This window comes from Dermochelys coriacea, chromosome 3, assembly GCF_009764565.3.
Source record: "Dermochelys coriacea isolate rDerCor1 chromosome 3, rDerCor1.pri.v4, whole genome shotgun sequence".
NCBI lineage: Eukaryota > Metazoa > Chordata > Testudines > Dermochelyidae > Dermochelys > Dermochelys coriacea.
In genome coordinates, this window is record NC_050070.1 from 132062683 (window position 1) to 132083282 (window position 20600).

Here is a 20600-nt window from a genome sequence, read left to right on the forward strand (position 1 = left end):
GTACTGGTACCTGAACAATCCCATCCCCTTCAAGCTGTGATAACTTCCACTGGAGACCAAATCAGGAAAAAGCTGGCCCAGGATCAGGGAACTACAAAGGAGGCTTAAAGTTTTTTTTCAACTCTCCTCCTGAGTTGTACTGTGCGCTCTTTGGCTATAGATGCAGCTACACAAGGTCATCAAATACAATACCATTTGGAAACATTTCTGTCTCGTCTCTGGAGAAGAGATTGAAATTGAAGATGCCTCTAAAGCTGATGGTATGGTAGGAGTGCATTGAGATGCATACAATGATTTTTCTGGAATTTTTCGTATTTTTTAGTTTTGTGATCCTGGTCAGATTTTCATTTTGATTCCCCCCCCAAATTTAATTTAAAGGTTAATAGTTTAATGTGATAGAAAACTGACTAGCAAATTAACTATATATCCTGTTAATTATTTATTAACAATGTCAATATCAATTTAATTGTATTTGAGTTTTATTTGAAAACCATTTGTGTACAAAACCAGCACAGGAAACTAGAGAAAAAGCATATGCAAGTAGTTTGTGAAATGCATCCGATGAAGTGAGCTGTAGCTCACGAAAGCTTATGCTCTAATAAATTTGTTAGTCTCTAAGGTGCCACAAGTACTCCTTTTCTTTTTGCGAATACAGACTAACACGGCTGATACTCTGAAACCTAGTTTGTTAATGGTGCCTGTAAGACACCACTGTATAATTAGATCCTTTGCAGTAATTAATGTTTCCATTCAGTTCTTGTTTACTGCTTTGACACACTTGCAATTAGTTTTTAAAAGAAGGATTGGAAAGGATTTACTGAAACACTATCTTTTCTGTAAATGAGTTGGATGTCATTTTTGGAGCCTATGATTTCTGAAAGAACATGTCTAGAATTTTTCACACTCAGCAACCCCCGCACTCGGAAAGGGAACAGCCCCATATAAAAAAATATTTGTTTTTTTCCCTTGTCTTCAGGACACTTACAGAATATGGTGATATATAAACTCTCAGCCCAAACTACTATTTTTTGTAGACATACCCCACAGGAAAGATGCAACTTTTGGTGAGGATGGGATAGGGCTACAGAATAAGAGTGACAATTTAAAATACTGAGATATAGAGTGGATTAGCTGATCCCCATTTTCCATCTCTGGACTCTGATTCTAAAACTCAAAATGATAAGTTATTTGAGGGACAAGTGATTGAGCCAACCTTGTTGATTCGACCTTCCCAACACTAGTACACATTGCCTGCCTGCTTCAAATTCTGTGTTTTTCAAAAAGACTATGGGTTTTTAAAAAATAATTTAATAGCATACAGACCTGGTTTCCCCCAGCATTATGACATTCATAAACTCCAACAACACCATCTGCAAAATGGCCCAAAGTGTCGAGGCAATTGGTACCCTGCTGCAAAGCCCCAAAAGCTATATCTTGATGATCAGGTACCCTAAATATAAAACAAGAAACATCTGTTTTAATTCAATTTCTCTCTTGATTTAACTTTGATGCCCTTCCTTTACTTAACAGCCTTCTAGATGAGGCAATTGGCAACAGGTAATGATTTTATTTGGTACACAAGCTATATTCCACTCCCAATATTTTGAAGAAGTTACAAGTTATTATTTGGTCAAGAGACCCTGCTCTCATAACTAAGCAGTCAAAGCCTTCCAGTGGATTTGAAGGCTAAAAGATTGAATACGAGTGAAATATACTGGAGAACAACAATGAACATGAGCATTAGAGAGTCACATCACAAGTGTGGCTGGCAGCTATATGTGTAGTTAAGGTTCTATAACACTTTCCACTATGTAACTCTTTCCATTATAAATCCCTCTTTCGTGTAGCTCATGACTTTGTCAAACTTTAACCACTGAGGCAGAAATTTGGCATGCTGCAGTTCTACCTCAGGCTGATTTTTTTCTGCAAGTTCAGTAAAAAGCCATTCTATCATTTCTGAAAAAGAAGTTTGCGGAAAATATGTTGCTTTGTCAATGTTCACAAATACAACTGTTCCTTGGAGAAACTAATGCCTCCATGCTTTGGAGCAGGGACTTGACATTTGTCAGAGTCTCTGTGGCATTAAGGAGCAGCCTTTTGTGCTCCCCACGAAAAATTCACTATTTGGTGACTCTATAGACCACAGAAAATCATGGTTTAATTATTTGTCCTACTATAGTACCTAGGAGCCCCAATCCTGGACCAAGATCCTATTGTGCTAGGCATGGGTGGCAGGTATAATAGGCCAGGTGCTTTATTATGCCCATGCAGGTTCCGGGGCAGCACCTGTTACTCAGCTTCCTGGGTTTATCAGTAATCTCTCTGGACTCCAAGAAGATAACAAATGGACCCAGGAAGCGAAGTAGCAAATAGTGCCTCCTCAATGGCCCCAGAATCTGCATGGGGCATATCAAAAGCCTCTTCGGACAAGAGAGGCTTTTCTCTGCAGCGGCTTGGGGTCTGAAGAGGGGCGGCGTGGCTGCCGCTGGCCCAGGGCAGCCCCGGGCAGGTTGTGGGGGAGGAGGGGGATGACGACATTGGGGCACCTCTGGGCAGGGGGTGGAGCTCTTGGAACTCTGGCCGCGGGGGGACTTGTGGCCCTGGCCGCGGGGGGAGTGGCAGAGGGTCTTGGAGCTCTGGCTAGTGGGAGGGGGCAGGCAAAAGGGGCAGAGCTGGGGGCTAGCCTCCCCTAAGGGGAGGCTCCACCTACCAACCATGGTGCGAGTGTAACCCACACATCTCCTGGGTGTGGTGTTCTGTCCCCTCTATTGGCTCCGAGACCACTGAGAGAGCTATGGCAACGGAGCAGACTCATTAATCTAACAGCCATATGGCTTTGAGCTCATACAGTAGAGGCTCATGCACTAAGCTCCAGAGGCCCCGGGTTCGATCCTAGTGGCTCCGAGACCACTAGGTGCTGTACAAATAGAAAACAAAGACAGTCCCTGCCCTAAGAATATTACACATTTTCAGTAGAGGCTTTTTACGGACTGGTAGCAAAGATTTCATCTGCATTGAGCATGCTTTAAAAAAAAAAGCTGAGCAGGACTTTTTCTGCAATTGTTTCCCAGGGCTGCTGAGCACCAGGCACCAGAACTAAGAGCATAAAATATTTCTCCTGTGTTCACACTACTGGCAACCAGTCAGCACAGAAGGGGAGAAGAAGACAGCCTGACTCAAATGCAGAGGAATAAACATGGAAATGGACATGGGGGAATAGGGATAAATGGCAGGATAATAGACTAGAGTGGGGAGGCGGCCTTGGGTTATCCTGCCTTTTCTACTTCTTCCGCCTCCCACATCCTGCTCCTACTGCCTCTGCTTTCCACCTGTTTCTCCAAGCACTCAGGTCAACCCTGTGTCCCCCAGTCCTCTTCTTTAGATGACGGATAGGCTCCTGCCTCCCTTAACACCCATCCCACTGCTCCACTCTGAGCAATGAATAAGGCAGGTGGAAAATATAGTGTCACTTAAATACTATCATAAGAGGGTTCAATTAAAGTTGCACAGGCAAACTTTACTCTGGAATTCCTTAATTTTTGTGCACTTGATTTTGCAACTTTAACATTTTTAATGTAGATTTGTGAATATATATGTATTAATGTTACAGAATGTGCCAAAACTCGAACCTTGAATCCAAATCCTTGTCAGAGCTGCAGGATGAACTGCACCTTGGTCTCCTTAGTCAACTTTAGTACACCCTGACAGGCCAATTTCCTGCACCTCACTCTGGGTGGAACCAAGGAGTCCAACCACTTTGTGACTGGGTCTCTGACTTGCAACCACCAGTGGTTCCCAACCACGGTAACACCAGAAGCCCAAACTCATTTTTGGCACCTGTAAGAGTTTCCCTTCAGGAGCCTGTGGCAACATAAGTTTGCAGTGTCACAGAAATTGTATCTTCAAAACAAAGCATTATTTATTCATTCTTCAAAAGTACAAAGCACACAGATCAAAAGATAAAACAGAACATCTACACACATGGGTATTGCTTATAAAAGCTGGCAAGGAAAGTTTAAGATGCAAGAACCCCTCTGCCCTGCTGATTCTATCTCTGGCAGGGAGAAGCAGACTACATTGCTTTGTGTTTGCCAGACTGTCCACTTTCCATTGACACACGCTGCGCAGTCTCTTCTAGCTCACCCAAACTTCCTCCCTTTTCTAAAGTCTTTGAGGTTTAGGATCCTCCAAGATCCGCAGCTTTAGCCCTGGGAAGAGTAAACCTTTCTAGTTTGGATGAAGCCGGACAATTTCTTCCCTGTTGATGGTCCAGCCATTGTTAACTCCTTTGAAGCTGTTTACCCCAGAGGTCTTATTTTTGCCACTGTTTCATTTCTGGTGGGTTACCCCGGCAATTTCCTTTGAGTTAACTACGCATTCAGGCAGGATAATCTTACCCAGATAAACTGAGTTGCATATGATTTATTTATTTATTTATAAATGGATAAATAGTGATTTACCAGTTCTCACCACTTGTCAGATTTTTTTTTTTTTTTTTTTTTTTTTTTTTTAAGGCCAGAAGACCACCTGCATAACACAGGACATAAAATCTCATCTAGTAATTCTTGCACAGAACCCACCCCTATGGTTTTGATACCAGGTTGGATTCAAAACTGCAGTGATTGTAAATTTTTATTCTAGTTTGGATGCAACCGAAATCTTGACAGTTTGGCCCCAAAGCCTTGCAAAGACAGGTGGAGAGTTTATGGCACAACTGAACAAGTAGTTTAGCATAAAATCAACCTGGACCTGAACACTAACCATTGAGCTCTCTAACTTTTAAGGAAGGCTCACCTTAAAAAAAAAAAAAAGCCATTTATTAGAAGAGAATGAGAGTATGGACACCAACTTTACAAAGGAGGTTTAAGCCATAATTAACTCCTAATATCCAAAATAAATTAAGCTAATATTTTAAAAGCTTGATATGGTAAAGAATTACAGGTTAATAATGCTTTATTTACTGAAGCCTGGGGAATAGTATTTGTTATAAGTTACCTATAAGCCTTCATTGAGGATACTTCCACTAAAATTTAGCATTGCCATCTTGAGGTAAAATTCAAGATGGTAACATGGTGAAAGAACAAAGCTACAAAATGCCAAATTTATTAGCTGCTTGAGGACTTGCAGGAAGGTACGAGTAATCTTAAAGTTTCTAGTTAAGTTTCAAATGAAATTCATGCAAATCCTAAAACAAGAGACTCTAAAGCATAACTGTTGGTAGGTATGGGTGGCGGGGAGTTGCAGGGAGAGGAATATCTGTTCAGATGAGACATCAGAGATCATTTTTGCCCAACCCTAAGGGAAAGTAAATTGATCTTTAAATATTCAGAGTAAATAGGACTAATCCCCTGAGATGGGATATTAGATGGATGGGATCTGAGTTACCCAGGAAAGAATTTTCTGTAGTATTTGGCTGGTGAATCTTGCCCATATGCTCAGAGTTTAGCTGATCGCCATATTTGGGGTCGGGAAGGAATTTTCCTCCAGGGCAGATTGGAGAGGCCCTGGAGGTTTTTCGCCTTCCTCTGTAGCATGGGGCATGGGTGACTTGAGGGAGGCTTCTCTGCTCCTTGAAGTCTTTAAACCATGATTTAAGGACTTCAATAGCTCAGACATAGGTGAGGTTTTTTGTCGGAGTGGGTGGGTGAAATTCTGTGGCCTGCACTGTGCAGAAGGTCGGACTAGATGATCAGAATGGTCCCTTCTGACCTTAGTATCTATGAATCTATGAATCCCATGGCACTTTTTGAAAAGAAAAAAAAAGATAAGTCTCCTTACCATTATTATCCATCTTTATAAGACAGGTTCTAATGTTTATGGGTCTATGAAAGTTTTTATTGAGGGTATATTAGCTGCTGCTTTTGCCTACAAAAATCACTGTACTACCAGTATTTATCTAATTGTATTCTAACTTGAAGTGTTTTGGAACTCCTACAGCAAGAAATGTGCTACTGTACAAAAGCCACATACTATTCTACAGGTTTCAGAGTAGCAGCCGTGTTAGTCTGTATTCACAAAAAGAAAAGGAGTACTTGTTGCACCTTAGAGTGCAAATTTATTAGAGCATAAGCTTTCGTGAGCTACAGCTCTCTTCATCGGATGCATCGGAGCTGTAGCTCACGAAAGCTTATGCTCTAATAAATTTGTTAGTCTCTAAGGTGCCACAAGTACTCCTTTTCTTTTTGCGAATACAGACTAACACGGCTGCTACTCTGAAACCTGTCATTATGCAAGGCACTGAATTTAGCCGTATAGAGTGGTAATGCATCCGATGAAGTGAGCTGTAGCTCACGAAAGCTTATGCTCTAATAAATTTGTTAGTCTCTAAGGTGCCACAAGTACTCCTTTTCTTTATACTATTCTACAATTATTTAATAAGATTAGCTGTATTACAGATACTAGCTCATAGACCCCTAGGTTTGACAGGTAGGGTTAGTGGTAGGATATTGAGCCATGGTGGTTTTATTCATTTAAAATCTTTGTCTGGTAAATAAATACAGCTCTGAAGATTTTTCTATCCTACTGAAGAGATGAATGGAAATCCACCAGATATTCTCATGCCTGGGCTCTAACCAATGCCTCCAAAGTACACCTCTACCCAAATATAATGTGACCCGATATAACACGAATTCAGATATAACACAGTAAAACAGTGCTCTGGGGAGGCGGGGCTGCGTGCTCCTGTGGATCAAAGCAAGTTCAATATAACTCAGTTTCACCTATAACACGATAAGATTTTTTGGCTCCCGAGGACAACGTTATATCGGGGTAGAGGTGTACCTTAAATGTTTTCGTATGAAGACCTCAGTTAACCTATCACATAACTCTACATGGGAGGACCGCTTACTAAACTGGCAGTAAAAGTTTTTCACTGCCCCTAGTTTAAGGCTGCTCACAGAGCTAAGCATGTCACATTGGTGAAGCTAACAGCTTGAAGGAGAGCAGAGAAGGATGAAGAATGATGCATTTCAAGCAAGCAGCTAGCCCAGGAGTACAGCAGTTTTGGAGAAGAAAGTCAGCCCTCTTAGCAGTGACTGAATCACATGATGCAATTGCAATATTGATATGGAGCAAGAGGAAAGGGGATAGGTCAGTGAAGAAAGTGAGAGCAGAATAAAATGCTAAGCAAAAAAACTGCATGTTTTAACTAGCTAATATCCTAGATGCCTGTGCAGGAAAGACACAGTAAAGTTTCTGGCCAAAGCCAGAAAACAGAAAGGCTGTTTGAGACTCACCTTAACTCAGGATAGACGTTTTCAAGATACCACTTGAAAGGTTTGCAGCTAAGTCTCTTTCTCAATTCCATTCGGCTTTGAATACTAGAGAGAAACAAAAACAGCAAGTTTGGGCAGTTGTATTCGATGCATTTTAAAGCACATTTAACAAGTGAGACATTTATTGGTAGAAATATATTTCAAAGAAATGAAACATCCCTTTGCTCTCATGAACTACTAATGGCAAACAGAATAAGTGAGTAGTAAGAAGCAGCAGATCAGACTTACTTGCCGTAAGGTACGTTTCTGGCTGAAGGCACTGCTGCGTAATAGAAATTTTTGTACTCATCCATCCACACTTCTGCTGCCCTACGCGTATTTCTAGGAACAAATCAAATTGAGATGCAGGTTATGTTTTCTCCTGTCACAATCATGACACTTATTTTTGTCTGTTTTGATTATGTTTATTTTTTCCCTAACCACTACTACACATCACAGAGGTGCTATGACTGAAGCACACACATTTGGAATGGACTTTGTGCCTTCCTTATACTTAGGCCTGATCCACACTTAAAATTTAGGTCACCATAGCTATAATGCTCAAGAGTGTGAAAAATCAACAGCAAGTGCCTCAGCTATGCCATTATAGTCCCGCAGTGTAGAGATGGCCTAAGGGCTTGTCAATACATGAAAATTAACCCATAATAAGATAGGTTGTGAATTTAAAGTGGATTACCTATTCCTGATTAATTCCATGTGTGGACATACTTATTTTGCAATAAAAGAGTTCATACATGGCATCAATCAGGAATAGCAGACCAGTCCTAATAGCAGGTCCAAGCTTCCAATTAGAAAAGGTAAAAAGTTTAGTTCAAGGCTTTCATTTTCTACAATGCTCTTTTTGAAAGCAATTTTGTTAATTCATTAGGCCACATCTTGCAAAGAAACCAAATTTACTGAGTGGTTTTTGAATCAGCAACTTGGAAGAATCTAAAATCTCAACAGCTGGCAATATTTGACAGTTTGCCTTTTATCTTACAAGCAGTTTTCACTAAAGCCAGAGAAAACTGACACACCATCTTATGGAATGTGCATTTCTCAACCTCCTTTTTGTCCCCCCATTACACACCAACTTGAACGGATAAATAATTGTAAGTGGTGAAACATTTAGACTTATGAACCTAGAGGTTTTGTTACAGCTGAGATGAGAAAGAATAAGCTGAAGGTTAGACATTTGTAACACTAAAATTCTGCATTAAAGATATGAAAATGTTGTCCAAACTCTTCAGAGATTTCTGTGTATTTTTATATATTTATCTTTATATAAACAGTGTCTTTAAACCTATTCTGAGCTGCAATGTGACTAAAGCTTTGTCATTCTCCAGAATATTCCTCTCGTCATTCTGTAAAAACATTCTCTTCTGCTTGAGTACAGTCACAAAAAGCAACTCTAAGCTTTTATCAATTCAACATTAAACAGATAATCTTGCACAGAAACGTATTACCTGATTAGATGTTGTCTGCAAAAAACCTGGTGTTACATATGAATACACAGAAGCAGCATCCATGCAGCAAATATTACAGAAACAAATGATAAATATCACACACCTCTGAGTGCCTCAGTTGCCTTCTGTCCATTAACCCATCACCTCCAGGACTTACAAATATTTGTAATATTCCAAAATGCTAGGCAGCTTCCAAAAGCTTTTTCTTTATAGGTCAGCCTACCAAAAAAATATTTTCCCTCTCTTTCAAATATGGTATTCCTATATGCCAAAAATTACCTCAGATGAGAGCTGGGATTGGCAATCCTGTCCCAGTCACAGATTTTCTGTGCATAAAAATATCACAATTTGATAGTATGTTGTCATCAGATTCTGTAAGGCTAGAAATAGGAGCTTTATGCTATGGAGGGGGGAGATTCTCATCTTCCCAGTGGAACCCAGCATTTGCTTCTAGACTTGGGAGATTGTGAGACACCTTCAGTTTTAAGTAGTTATGTACTTTAGGTCATTTTTAGACATCTGTATGACCTCCTAAGGTATGTACAATTGGACAGGAAGGATATGGACAATATTCCCAGTACAAACTTTTTAAAATCTCTAAAATGTAGTTTTTCAGCTCTTCCTCCTGTCAAAACTCTCTTCACACACACCCCTCTGCTTCCAGAGAAAGCCTTACTACCTTTTACAAAATTAGAAGTGATCGTTTGGGGAATTAAAGTTTTATTTCATTAGCCCCTTCCATGCCCTGAAGCCTATTTTGTACATTTGGCAATAAAAATCTCTAGTGATTTGTGGGATGTTACCCATCTTCATCAGCTCAGGGAGGATAGGTCTATCAATGGCTATTAGCCAAGATGTTCAGGGATTCAACCCCATGTTCTGGCTGTCCCTAGCCTCTGGTTTCAAGAAGCTAGGAGTGGACAACAGGGGATGGATCACTCAATGATTGACTGTTCTGTTCGTTCCCTCTGCAGCACCTGGCATTGGCCACTGCTGGAAGACAGGATACTGGGCTAGATGGACCTTTGGTCTGACCCAGTATGGCTGTTCTTATGTTATCTTTGGAAACACATATTGCTTTGGGAGTTAAAGACATCTTTAATTTGTATCCTTTTGATTCTGCAGGGGAAATGAAATGACCACGAGCTGGTCAAAAACTCCTGAGTGCAAAAACCACAAGCAAAGAGGAAGCTCAAACAATCTCTGCGTTTTGATTGACGATCATTTCCTTGTGGAAATTGCTAATTTTCTAAATAAACTCCCTTTCAGCCAAAACTGAGGAATTATTTTTCAGCTCCCCCTCTGCTTCTCGCTTTTGTCAGGGATACTTCCTAATTTAGTCAACAGCAATTCAAGTATAAACAAAATTGTATTAATTAACCTTATCCCCCCCCCCCAAAGCAATTACAGTGACTTGTAAGGGTTTTCACGGCCTTTCAGTCCTTGAGGCAGCTGGGCAGCCAAAAGGGAGAGGAGGAGGAAAATCAGCCATGTGGAAAGGCAGAGCACGAGAGACATTGGTTATAGACTTCCACATTCTTTACAATTCAAGCTGGTATTGGTTTCTTAAAATCATTTTGAAGAACAAAGATAGGACATGTTGTTCTAAAAAGATTTTCCCTTCCAGTATTTTCCCCATTCACCCATTACACCTAATGAGCGTAAGGATGTCTGTTTGAATGAGAAGGTCCTACCTGTGCACCCTTGCGATTTGGTTGCGTAACTGACATCACAGGCCAGAACCTTTCCAACCCAAATGCAGTTTTAGATAGTACTCCAGACATACAGTAATTTGATTTACCACACACAGTTAAATTGTATATAGACACACCCTTTCCTATTGCTCAAATCTGGGCTATATTTCTTTAAGTACAAGAGCTCTGTGAATAATGGATATTTTTGGTTCACTAACTGAAAAAAAGACGACTTTTTCAGCAAATAGAAAGGTAAAAAAAACTTGAGTCAAAACAAAACGTTTCAGTAATGACAAAACATTTCATTACTACCCAAATACTTTCATTTCAGTATTCAGGCATTTTGAAAAAAGCAAAGGAAAGGAGGACTAGATTCACAAAACTGCTGGAGAAGGTGGTGATGGTGCCTCCCTTAAAAGCTCTTTCTCCCTGACTCAATGACTATCCATTGTCATTCATAGTGACAATTTGTACAGGGAAAGTGTGAGAATGACTCTGCAACCTGGACCGTAGTAGAGCACTCTCTCTCAGCGTGGGAGACACAATTTCAAATTCTTTGTCTCTCACATTCCAGGTGAATGCCCTAACCACTGGGATAAAACTTGTAAGGGATGAACCTCGTCCTCTTGTCATTTTCTGAATCTGGTGTCTGCCTTTCCTTTGCTTTGTCAAAATGCCTGAAATTTAAAATAGAATTTTTGGTCAGAACCGAAAAGTTGAACTTTGACATTACCAAAACATTTTGATTTTTCCAGTTTGATTGAAACAATTCTGTGAATTTGACACGAATTCGCAAGGTTTTGGTTAACCCAAACATGCTTTCTTGGCTAGCAAGCTATTTGTCTGAAAAATTTCGCCCATTTCTATTAAGTACCCATTAAGTCTTTTGGGAGGAAAAGTGTCTTGGCATCAGCCCAAAACTGAAAATTGCAGAGCAGTGTGCAAATTAGTGTCTTTCATTAACATGACCCTGAAAGCTACTGTGAAATTGATATGCAGTTACGTCATAAACCTAACCCATATAGTGGAATCAGTAGATCATCTTATTCCCTGGTGTAATATTAATATAATGTAATCAAGACAGGGTATTTCATTATCAATCTTTTGTTTACTCACATGTACCATTAATAATTTTCCACAGCAGCACAACATCCAGATCTCAACAGAAAGGGGAAAGCAGATATTTAAAGAAAAATCCCTGCTAAAACTATTCAGAGAAACAAGACCAGTAATTTTATTTCACCAAATCAGCCAATTCATTAGTGCTGCGTAAAAAGTAGAATCAATCTGCACTTCCAAAGAGAGTATTTTATCTAATGTGAAACACTGCCTAAGGGATTGGCTCAGAAGCTTCCAGGTGTGAAGAACGTATGTCTGGGCTCTCTAGATCAGTGGTTTTCAAAGTTCAGGTCATGACCAGCACTGGGTTGCCTTACTCAGCACCCAGAGACCCTGGCAGTCAGCCAGTAAAAACTAGTAGCCCCTACCTGTTCTGATACCGCACTGCATCCCGGCAACAGGTCCGGCTCGTAGGCAGGGGAGCCACGGAGCTCCGTGTGCTGTCCCCGCCCCGAGCACTGACTTCGCACTCTGGGGGAGAGCGGGGGGGAAGGGGGATGTGCCTGCGGGCAAGAGCCACTCGGAGCCACTTGTGCGCCTCCACTTAGGAGCCAGACCTGCTGACCGCTTCTGGGGCACAGCACAGTCCATGGTGCCAGGACAGGCAGGACGCCTGCCTCTGCACCCTGGCTGCACGGCTGACCAGGAGCAACTGGAGGTAAACCCACGCCCCAATCCCCTGCCCCACCCCCCCAACCCAGAGCCCCCTCCCACATCCCAAACCCCTCATCCACAGCTCCGTTGGATCGCGGGCATCTACAATTTTCTTCTACTGGGTCACCAGAAAAAAAAAAGTTTGAAAACCACTGCTCTAGATGACTCATATTAAATATGATTTGCTTGGACTCCAGAATCCCTACAGTACAAAACACATCATTTTATTCTGTTTGCATTTAGCATCTTGTAAATCCTATAAATTATTGATGCTTCATCAACTTGGGAGAACTTGGAGGAATTCCCCAACACAAATGCTCGACATACTTTGTACCTAGAATAAGGGTTTGTCTATGCTACGGATACTACAGTGGCTCAGCTACAGTGCTGTGGTGACGTAATATAGACTCTTCTTACAGTGACAGAAGGGGTTTTTCCATCTGCCTTGCCAAGTGGCAGTAGCATTCGTCCATCAACCTAGCAGCATCTACACCGGGTTAGGCTGGCATAGTTATGGTGCTCAATTTCACACCCCTTAATGACATACTTATGTTGATCTAAATTTTAAGTGAAGACCAGGCCTCACGCTGCATCTCTGATTCTTCGGGGAAACAACATGTGAATGTAATACTACTACAATGTACTTATACAGACCTTGATGCATAGGTTTCAAAGCTCTTTACAAAAGTTGATAAAAATCACTTTCCTCATTCAACAGAACTGAGAAAAAGTTAGTGATTCAAGTTCACACAGTGAATCAATAGCAGAGATGGGATTTCTTAACTTCTGAACCATGCCACCTCCCCAAAAAGGTGGTGATGGGGGGGGGGAGGTGTTTAAAGTTACAGTATAAGGAAGGAAAACTTCATATAACAAACACAGAAAGAAAGAGGAGTGGATATTTTTGACAGGTCAGATTCTAATAGGTACTACTCATTGCAAGCATCAGAATCTGGGCCTATGTGATTATTAACATGACACCACAGAATTGTTTAGTATTGAACTAGCAACCCCAAACCAAAATGTCACACACAAATATACAAAAAGATCACACCGTTGGTGGATTCTGAGTGTCTGAAGTGGAAAAATGAACAATTTAATTTTCCTCATCTTTTAAAAACAGACTGAATACTGAAGATAAAGACTATTTCCCACAACATCTTTTAAGAAGATATACACACACAAAGTTTTCAAAGTTGATAAGTTTCCATTGTTAAAATATTTTCCATTTCTTCCCTTTCCCCATTTGGCCCAGAATTCTTCCAGCTGATAGCAGGCAACTCCCTCACCTCTTTATTAAAACGTTTCACCACTATCAGCTTAGTCTTCCAATTTTTATTTTTGCCCTAATTTCAGCATCTGAGTTATCACTAGGGCTGAAAGGTAATCTCCTTTTAATTAAAAAATTTCTTCATAAGATTTTCACTTCAGATCATATTGTACATATTTTTTAGTAAAAGGCCCTGGAAGCTTAATGAAGTTACTGCCACCTGCTGGCTAGTTGGAAAAACCCCAAAATCCACAGTTCCACAATTTAGCCAAGAACTTGCAAATAGTTACCTTGCAAACACAGTACCACTCCCACCAGGGAAGGTGTAAGGATGTTGCTTGCGGAATACATGACCCACTCTGCTGCATGGGATAATTTCAAGGCTCCCTCCACATTGCCACACTCTGAATGAAATCTCTGCAATTAGGAATGCATGATAAGAATCCACATAAACCTAAGAGTAATTTGTAAATTCTGACTCTTCACACATTTTTCCAATATATGCACTATGTCACATAGGATTAAAGGAAAATATTTAGCTTGCAGAGAACATAATGAGCTTTTAAAGGTACTTGCCTGGAAGAAAAGTAAAGATTACTCTCTGAAAAAGCTAACAAACTGGGCTCAGCATGTCTGACAGTCTCACTTCAGAGTTCTCTAAACTCTGGAGAAGCAGCTATGGATTTATATCCCTTTGCCTGCCAGTATTGATAAAGTTCCACTTGTGAGTTTTACTAGAGAGTTTATACAGCTTTCGGCCCAGAGATTAAAATCTATAGTGGACCGATGCGAAACAAAACTAAATTCAAGCGTGAGCTATGTAGAGTTGCACTCATTGATAAAAGTTTGAAGCTAGTTTGCATAGTTTCAGCAGAGAGCTGGGTGAAGGGAAGCACACAACAGATGTCAATATTAGAATTCATATGGGGTTTAGGAGGATTTCTTCTGAATGTCAGATCATGGAATTAGAACTGGCATGGTTTGCACAAAAAGCTAGCTTTTTAAAAAAAGGATTGAAATAATCACAAATTCAGTCCAACAAGATAGCGTTTGTATTCAATATTGAAGTTGATTTTATAATAAATTTTGAAATACCTGCCTGCAAGCCGAATTCTGTTGCCCGGCCCTGCGTGTGTGATCTCTCACACCAAACCGGCAGGCCCTCAATATAAAAGGCAAAATGCGACCTTGTACCGAAAGCACGTGCTATGTAATGTTAACAGCTTGGTTCACTGTGAAAGAGTCAAACCACTGTTCTCTAAAATGCATCTTTTTAAATACTACTCTCCCCTTTTTCCCCTCCCGCAGCTGCAAATGTTTCAATGCTCCCCCTTATCATCTCCGTCCCAGGGGCTAGTGCAGATGAGAAGGCAGTGAAAAAAAAAATCAAAAAAAAAACAAACGCACTCATGATGAAATGTTCTCTGAACTCATGCCGTCCTCCCGCACTGAAAGAGCTCAGCAGAACGTGCAGAGGCAACAATGGCAGAGTTCAGGAAAGCAGAAAATGAACGTGAGGACAGGAGGGACGAGCAAGAGGAGAGGTGGCGGAAGCATGATGAGAGGAGGCAGGATGCAATGCTGAGGCTACTGGGGGATCAAACGGATATGCTCCGGCGTCTGGTGGAGGAAAGGCAGCAGGAGCACAGACTGCTGCTGCAGCCCGTGTAACCGCCCACCCTCCTCCCCAAGTTCCATGCACTCCGCCGACTTAATGTGCTTAGTGTGGACATATGCAATCAACTGCATAAAATCAATTTCTAAAAATTGACTTCTGTAATGTTGACTTAATTTCGTAGCGTAGACATACCCTTAGAAACTCTTCACCTTGAAAAAATTAAAGCTTCCAGCCTGCCCTCCCTGCCCCACCTCAAGCTCCTGGAAAGCATTTAAGCACCTGCTTAACTTTAAGCACATGAAGTCAATAGGACTACTCATGCTTAAAATTAAACATGTATTTAAGTGCTCTTCTGGATTAGGGCCAAAAGAGTGAAAGGAAACCGTAGAGAGAACGTGTGGGACAGCAGGAGAGAAAGTTCTTGGACAGGGATCTCAGGGCTGTGTTCCCACAGAAGGAAAAAAGGACTGAGTGAGCTGTTGGAACCTTCCCTCAGCAGGTAAAGAAAGAAGGGCATTAAAATATACTGACTGGCTCAAGGATAATACTATATGCAATGGTTTAAAAATGCTTTCAGTTAAAGTAAAGTCAACTGCAACATGCAGTATTAGTTTTACAATGAATTTCCTGGTAATTTTTTTAAAAAAGTGACCATAATTGCAACATTCAAATAAGCATGATTTAGTAATGCACAATCAACATGAGAGCCAAACACTTGAATCAAGTGTTTGAATACTCATGTGTATTATAGTTCAGCCAGGAGTTATTTTAGTGAAGTTCCATGGCCTGTGTTATACAGGAGGTGAGACCAGACAATCCTTCCAATACTTGAATGTATTGAATTATTTGTATTACTGTAGTGTACTTCTGGCAACAGATTGATATAAATGCATTCCAAGGGTTTAAATAAGTGTGTATGTAAAAACCCTGAATGGATGGATGGATGGATGTGATCCACTAAAAGTTTGAAAGTAGTGTATTGTGCATGTGCAGTACACAAATATGAGTTGTAACTGGTTTCTAAATTAAACTACTTTAAAAAATGTCTAAGATACTTAATATAGTAAAACTATTTTATTTTATATATTTTAATATGGTAAAACAAAGTAAAACTATTTCCCCTTGTTTATTCCCCCCCCCCGCCCCACGGTTGTCAACTGCTGGAAATGGCCCACCTTGATCATCACTACAAAAGGTCCCTTCCCCTACCCCCCCACTCTCCTGTTGGTAATAGCTCACCTTTCCTGATCACTCTTGTTACAGTGTGTATGGTAACACCCATTGTTTCATGTTCTCTCTGTATATAAAATATCCCCACTATATTTTCCACTGTATGCATCCGATGAAGTGAGCTGTAGCTCATGAAAGCTTATGCTCAAATAAATTTGTTAGTCTTTAAGGTGCCACAAGTCCTTCTTTTCTTTTTGTGGATACAGACTAACACGGCTGCTACTCTGAAACCTCTTAATATAGTCCTTCAGTAAAGACAGCAGCAAACTGGAAGTTCTAAAAAGCTGTCACAGTGAAAAATGTTTTTGAATATACTTCTCTTAGCAGAAGCAAAAAACTTCATGTTACTGTACCCCAAACAACCAAAACAGAATTATTCAGCTCAAAGATCACCCTTAGCCGAAGAATAAGAACTGGAACATGGCCAAAGGCCAGTTTTTTCCCCAAAATAATTGAAACATCTTAAACTTAGGTCCAAGTGGTCTACTAGGACAGATGATAAAAAAATTATATTAGGTCAGTCTTCAGCCAGCTACATTTTAATTGATTTCTTAAAGTATACATAAGAAGATTAAACTCATGAACTTTTGTGTTCTGCTTTAAATGATTAAATTTCAGCAACATCTTAAGAAGCCCCCTAAACTGGTGGCACTTAGACACTGCTGCATTTTAATCAATTTAGCAAGAAGAGAATGCAATTTTAGAGCTATACCGGAAATGTTTTTTCAAAAATGCAATCTGTATTCCTGTAATTTCTTACTTCCATTTTACTGGCCTGCTTTTTCAAAAAAATAATTGAACTGTATAGTTAACAAATGCTTCCCCCTCAGTCACTCGTATTCAACATTCTAGTCCTACCCTGTTCTAATTCTTTATTTTAATCTGAAGCTTGGCAGTCTCTGTATTTTTGCCAATAATCCACTTAGTCTTAACTGTCATTTAAATCCTGTCTGTACAAACAGAAGAAAGCCATGTACATACCTAAGTTTTCTCCACCCCACACATCCATCATCATATCGTACTTTCCTAACTCTTCGAAATAGAATTTGTCCATCACAAACAACCCGCCAGCTATCATTGGTGTTCTAAAAGAGACAGAAGGGAGAAAAGTCAGAAGTTAAATATTTAACGATCTGCTAGTTTATTGTTCTCTATCATTTGAACCTTCAAGGCTGAATGCTTACTTGAAGTAGTCTTGCAATATTTTTTAACTTGAAGGCATTTAGTCACTATTCCTTGTATAGCACTATATGCATATCACCACACTAGCATTTCTAAGGAATATACTGCTTCATGGCTTATATACCTAAAGTTTGTTTCTATTTCCAGATCCTTATTCAGGTCTCTCATTCCTTTTATATAGGACATGTACTCAGTCAAACTGAATTTTAAAACCTTTACCATAGTCTTAGCATAAGAAAGAAAGAAGGGGTCATCTTATAAGTGCAGACAGTACACTAAGATCCTTAGAAATAATAGTTATTTTGCACTTATAACTGATTCTAGCTAAGGGTCTCAAGAGTGCTATACAAGCAATGAAAGAACTAAGCCTCATCATCCCAATGAAGTAGGGTCATTATCCCCTTTTTGCAGCTGGGGAAATGAAGTAGTCCATTCAGTCACAATAGGTCTCTGTCCATTTATATTTTTCAATGTTTGTCAAGCCAAGTGGTGTACATAGAGTATATATTATAATGGTGTTCATGTCATATACATCTGACAGTTAACTGTTGATAGTTAACCCATGATGTTTAACAGGCCAACAAGCTAGTTAAAAAATAGTTCTACACATTTTAGAAAAAGGGAAAAATAGAAGAAGCTCTTGATGTTAACTATTAAATGCTATCAGACTTTTGCTTATTATGTTTATCAATAATGGAAGCTGAACAATGAATAACAGTGATTATTTCCATTCAAATCCACAGACTTGTACTATCAGTTTTTTGCTTCTGTTCCATGTGGTACAACACCAGCTTGCACAATACTAAAAACCACATGTGAAGGATGGGAAAGGAAAAAAGTAATGGATGACTCAGCTTCAGGCAATGTTCTAGAAAAACATTATAGTCCTGCAAGTTTTTGTCTTGCATTTAAACTTTCATAAAAGGACTCCCTAGCACTTATCAGTTAGCATAGGGATCATTTGTCAAAGACAACATTTGGGAGATAGTAGCTCAGGAAGTTGCACTTTTTAAAATATCTACAACATTGTTTTGTGAGGGGAAAGATGTTGACAGGAACATACTTTATGGGAGCAACTGGGTTTCCTTGTCTTGCTCTTCTTTGCTCTGGTGTCATGTAATCCCATTTGAACACCAAGTTCCAATCAAAGCCTAAAAGGGGGGGGGAAAAAATCAGAAAGGAAAAAAATTGAAAGTTAATTGAAGTTTTAATTCATTGTTCAGCTTTTACTGATGAATTTCTGACTAAAAATTGGGAACAGACATTTAAATTAGATGGTTAGTGCAAAACGAACAGTTTAACATAAGGATTCAAATGAACATCTGAGCTCAGGTAAACATCTGAGGGGAGAACAGAAATGAAAAGGAAAGGATGGAACAAATAAAATTCTGGATGGAAGAGAAGAAACTAGATATGAGACAGAAATGGGCTCAAATGTAAACTAAATTTATCTTGAAATACTTCTATATTGTATTTTAAAACCCACAGTCAGCAACACTAAATGAAAAACAAAAAGCCTTGGTATGGATCTAGTCTCAGACCTCTGGTTAAGTAGAGCATCAAAGAACTTTCAGTCATCATGGACACATGAGAGGTCATTACCAGTTCTCATTTGTCAGATTATACATGCCACTCCCACAGCAGCTGATGTTTGTCTATTTGTTCATCTCTGTTTATTACAAGAAGCACTCTCCTAGATGTCACCATAGGTTATTTGCAATTTCATTCACCTACCTACTTTGGAAACTTACTTATGCCACTTTCTTTAACTGCATGCTTAGAAAATATGGCATATTAAAACCTTCAGGTGCAGTGCTTTATGTTTAACTAAAATTGTTTTATGTAAGGGTGAAAAAACTCTTTCTTTGGACAGCTTGCTGTGTGAATTAAGATTAGAAAAACAAGCAAAGAATCTGCCAAAGCTAGATCAGACTAGTCATGTATCCAGTCCAGCATTCTGTCTCCAACTGTGCCTCATACCAGATGCTTCAGAAGAAGGTGCGAGAAACCCAGCAGCTATGGGATAATTGGCCAACAGTGAAAATTTCTTCCTATTCCTGCATCTCTGAGGAAGCCTTATGCCCTGAAGCATAGAAGTTTACAAACTATACTAGGAGAAAGCTACAATGCTTATTGCGTAATGGCTAACATGACAGCTATTCACACGATACCTGCTACCGAAAGCATTTAGAACAGATGAGGTCATCTAATGGAGGATTTCCAGATTTGTCAGAGATCAGAGGTTTTCCTTTTCTGAATGGAGGTATTGCAGTTTGCCTTTGGAGAAATGGGATAGATAGGAAATGGACAAAACTAGCTCAGGAAACATTTGCCCCACCAAGTCTATTGCACTAAGGATCCTTAACACATACCAGTAGATTTCTGCCTGGTAGGATTGATGTGGACAGCAAAATGAAAACAGCTGAATCCATCTTCGACCCCACAAGATATTTATATTAAATTTTATATTCACAGAAAATGAGTAGTAGTTCTGAAGTATTTCATCAGACAAGCGTGCCAACAGGGCAAACCTCTTTACAAGTTTGGAGGTTCCTATAAAATGTTTATTCTATAAAAACTAAAAAAAAGCATTTCCACATTATATTTAGAGCTTTCATCTCTTAAAAAGCACTTTTAGATATAAAAGGAAGTAGTATTACATTAGATAACAAAGTCTCCATCACAACAAGAAAAATGTACCCTGATACTTTGTATCCTATTAAGTCAAATTTATTTTGTACTCCATAAAATGATTTGAATTACAGTGACCTGTACTGTAGCTGCTGTTCCAGTGCACAAGCACTATTGAGACAAAGAGTTATATACCCTATACTGAAAACAAGAGGTCTCTTTTGGAATGCAGGAGAGTGTTACAAGACAACACAGAATAAGCGTAGAAAGCACTTCTAATGATAGTATTGTTTCTGCTTCACCATCTTCAGTGACTGGGGAAAGCCTGATCTCAATGAGGTGAGATCACCTACTCAATAACAGGAGTTGTTCTAAACAGCACATTTATATGCATCACTCAAGTGCAGGCCTCATGTGAAAAAGGTATTTTCTCTTCCTTCATGTGCAAGATAATTTATGGACACTCTTATCACTAAGTGTTTA

The 20600-nt window shown here is 39.7% G+C and overlaps 1 protein-coding gene across 3 annotated transcripts in view; it reads right to left on the reverse strand.

The window, feature by feature from the left end:
- Positions 1-20600, reverse strand: part of GALNT2 (polypeptide N-acetylgalactosaminyltransferase 2) — a 147401-nt gene that overhangs the window by 16077 nt on the left and 110724 nt on the right. For 2 of the 3 annotated variants that reach the window (XM_038396114.2, XM_043511346.1), the window contains 6 exons: positions 18550-18637; positions 17286-17389; positions 13747-13873; positions 7503-7595; positions 7236-7319; positions 1324-1450 (listed from right to left, as the gene is read on the reverse strand). In XM_038396114.2, the coding sequence (XP_038252042.1) occupies positions 1324-1450; positions 7236-7319; positions 7503-7595; positions 13747-13873; positions 17286-17389; positions 18550-18637 (623 nt within the window). The remainder of the gene's footprint in view (positions 1-1323; positions 1451-7235; positions 7320-7502; positions 7596-13746; positions 13874-17285; positions 17390-18549; positions 18638-20600) is intronic. The other variant, XR_006280084.1, reaches the window with a different exon arrangement.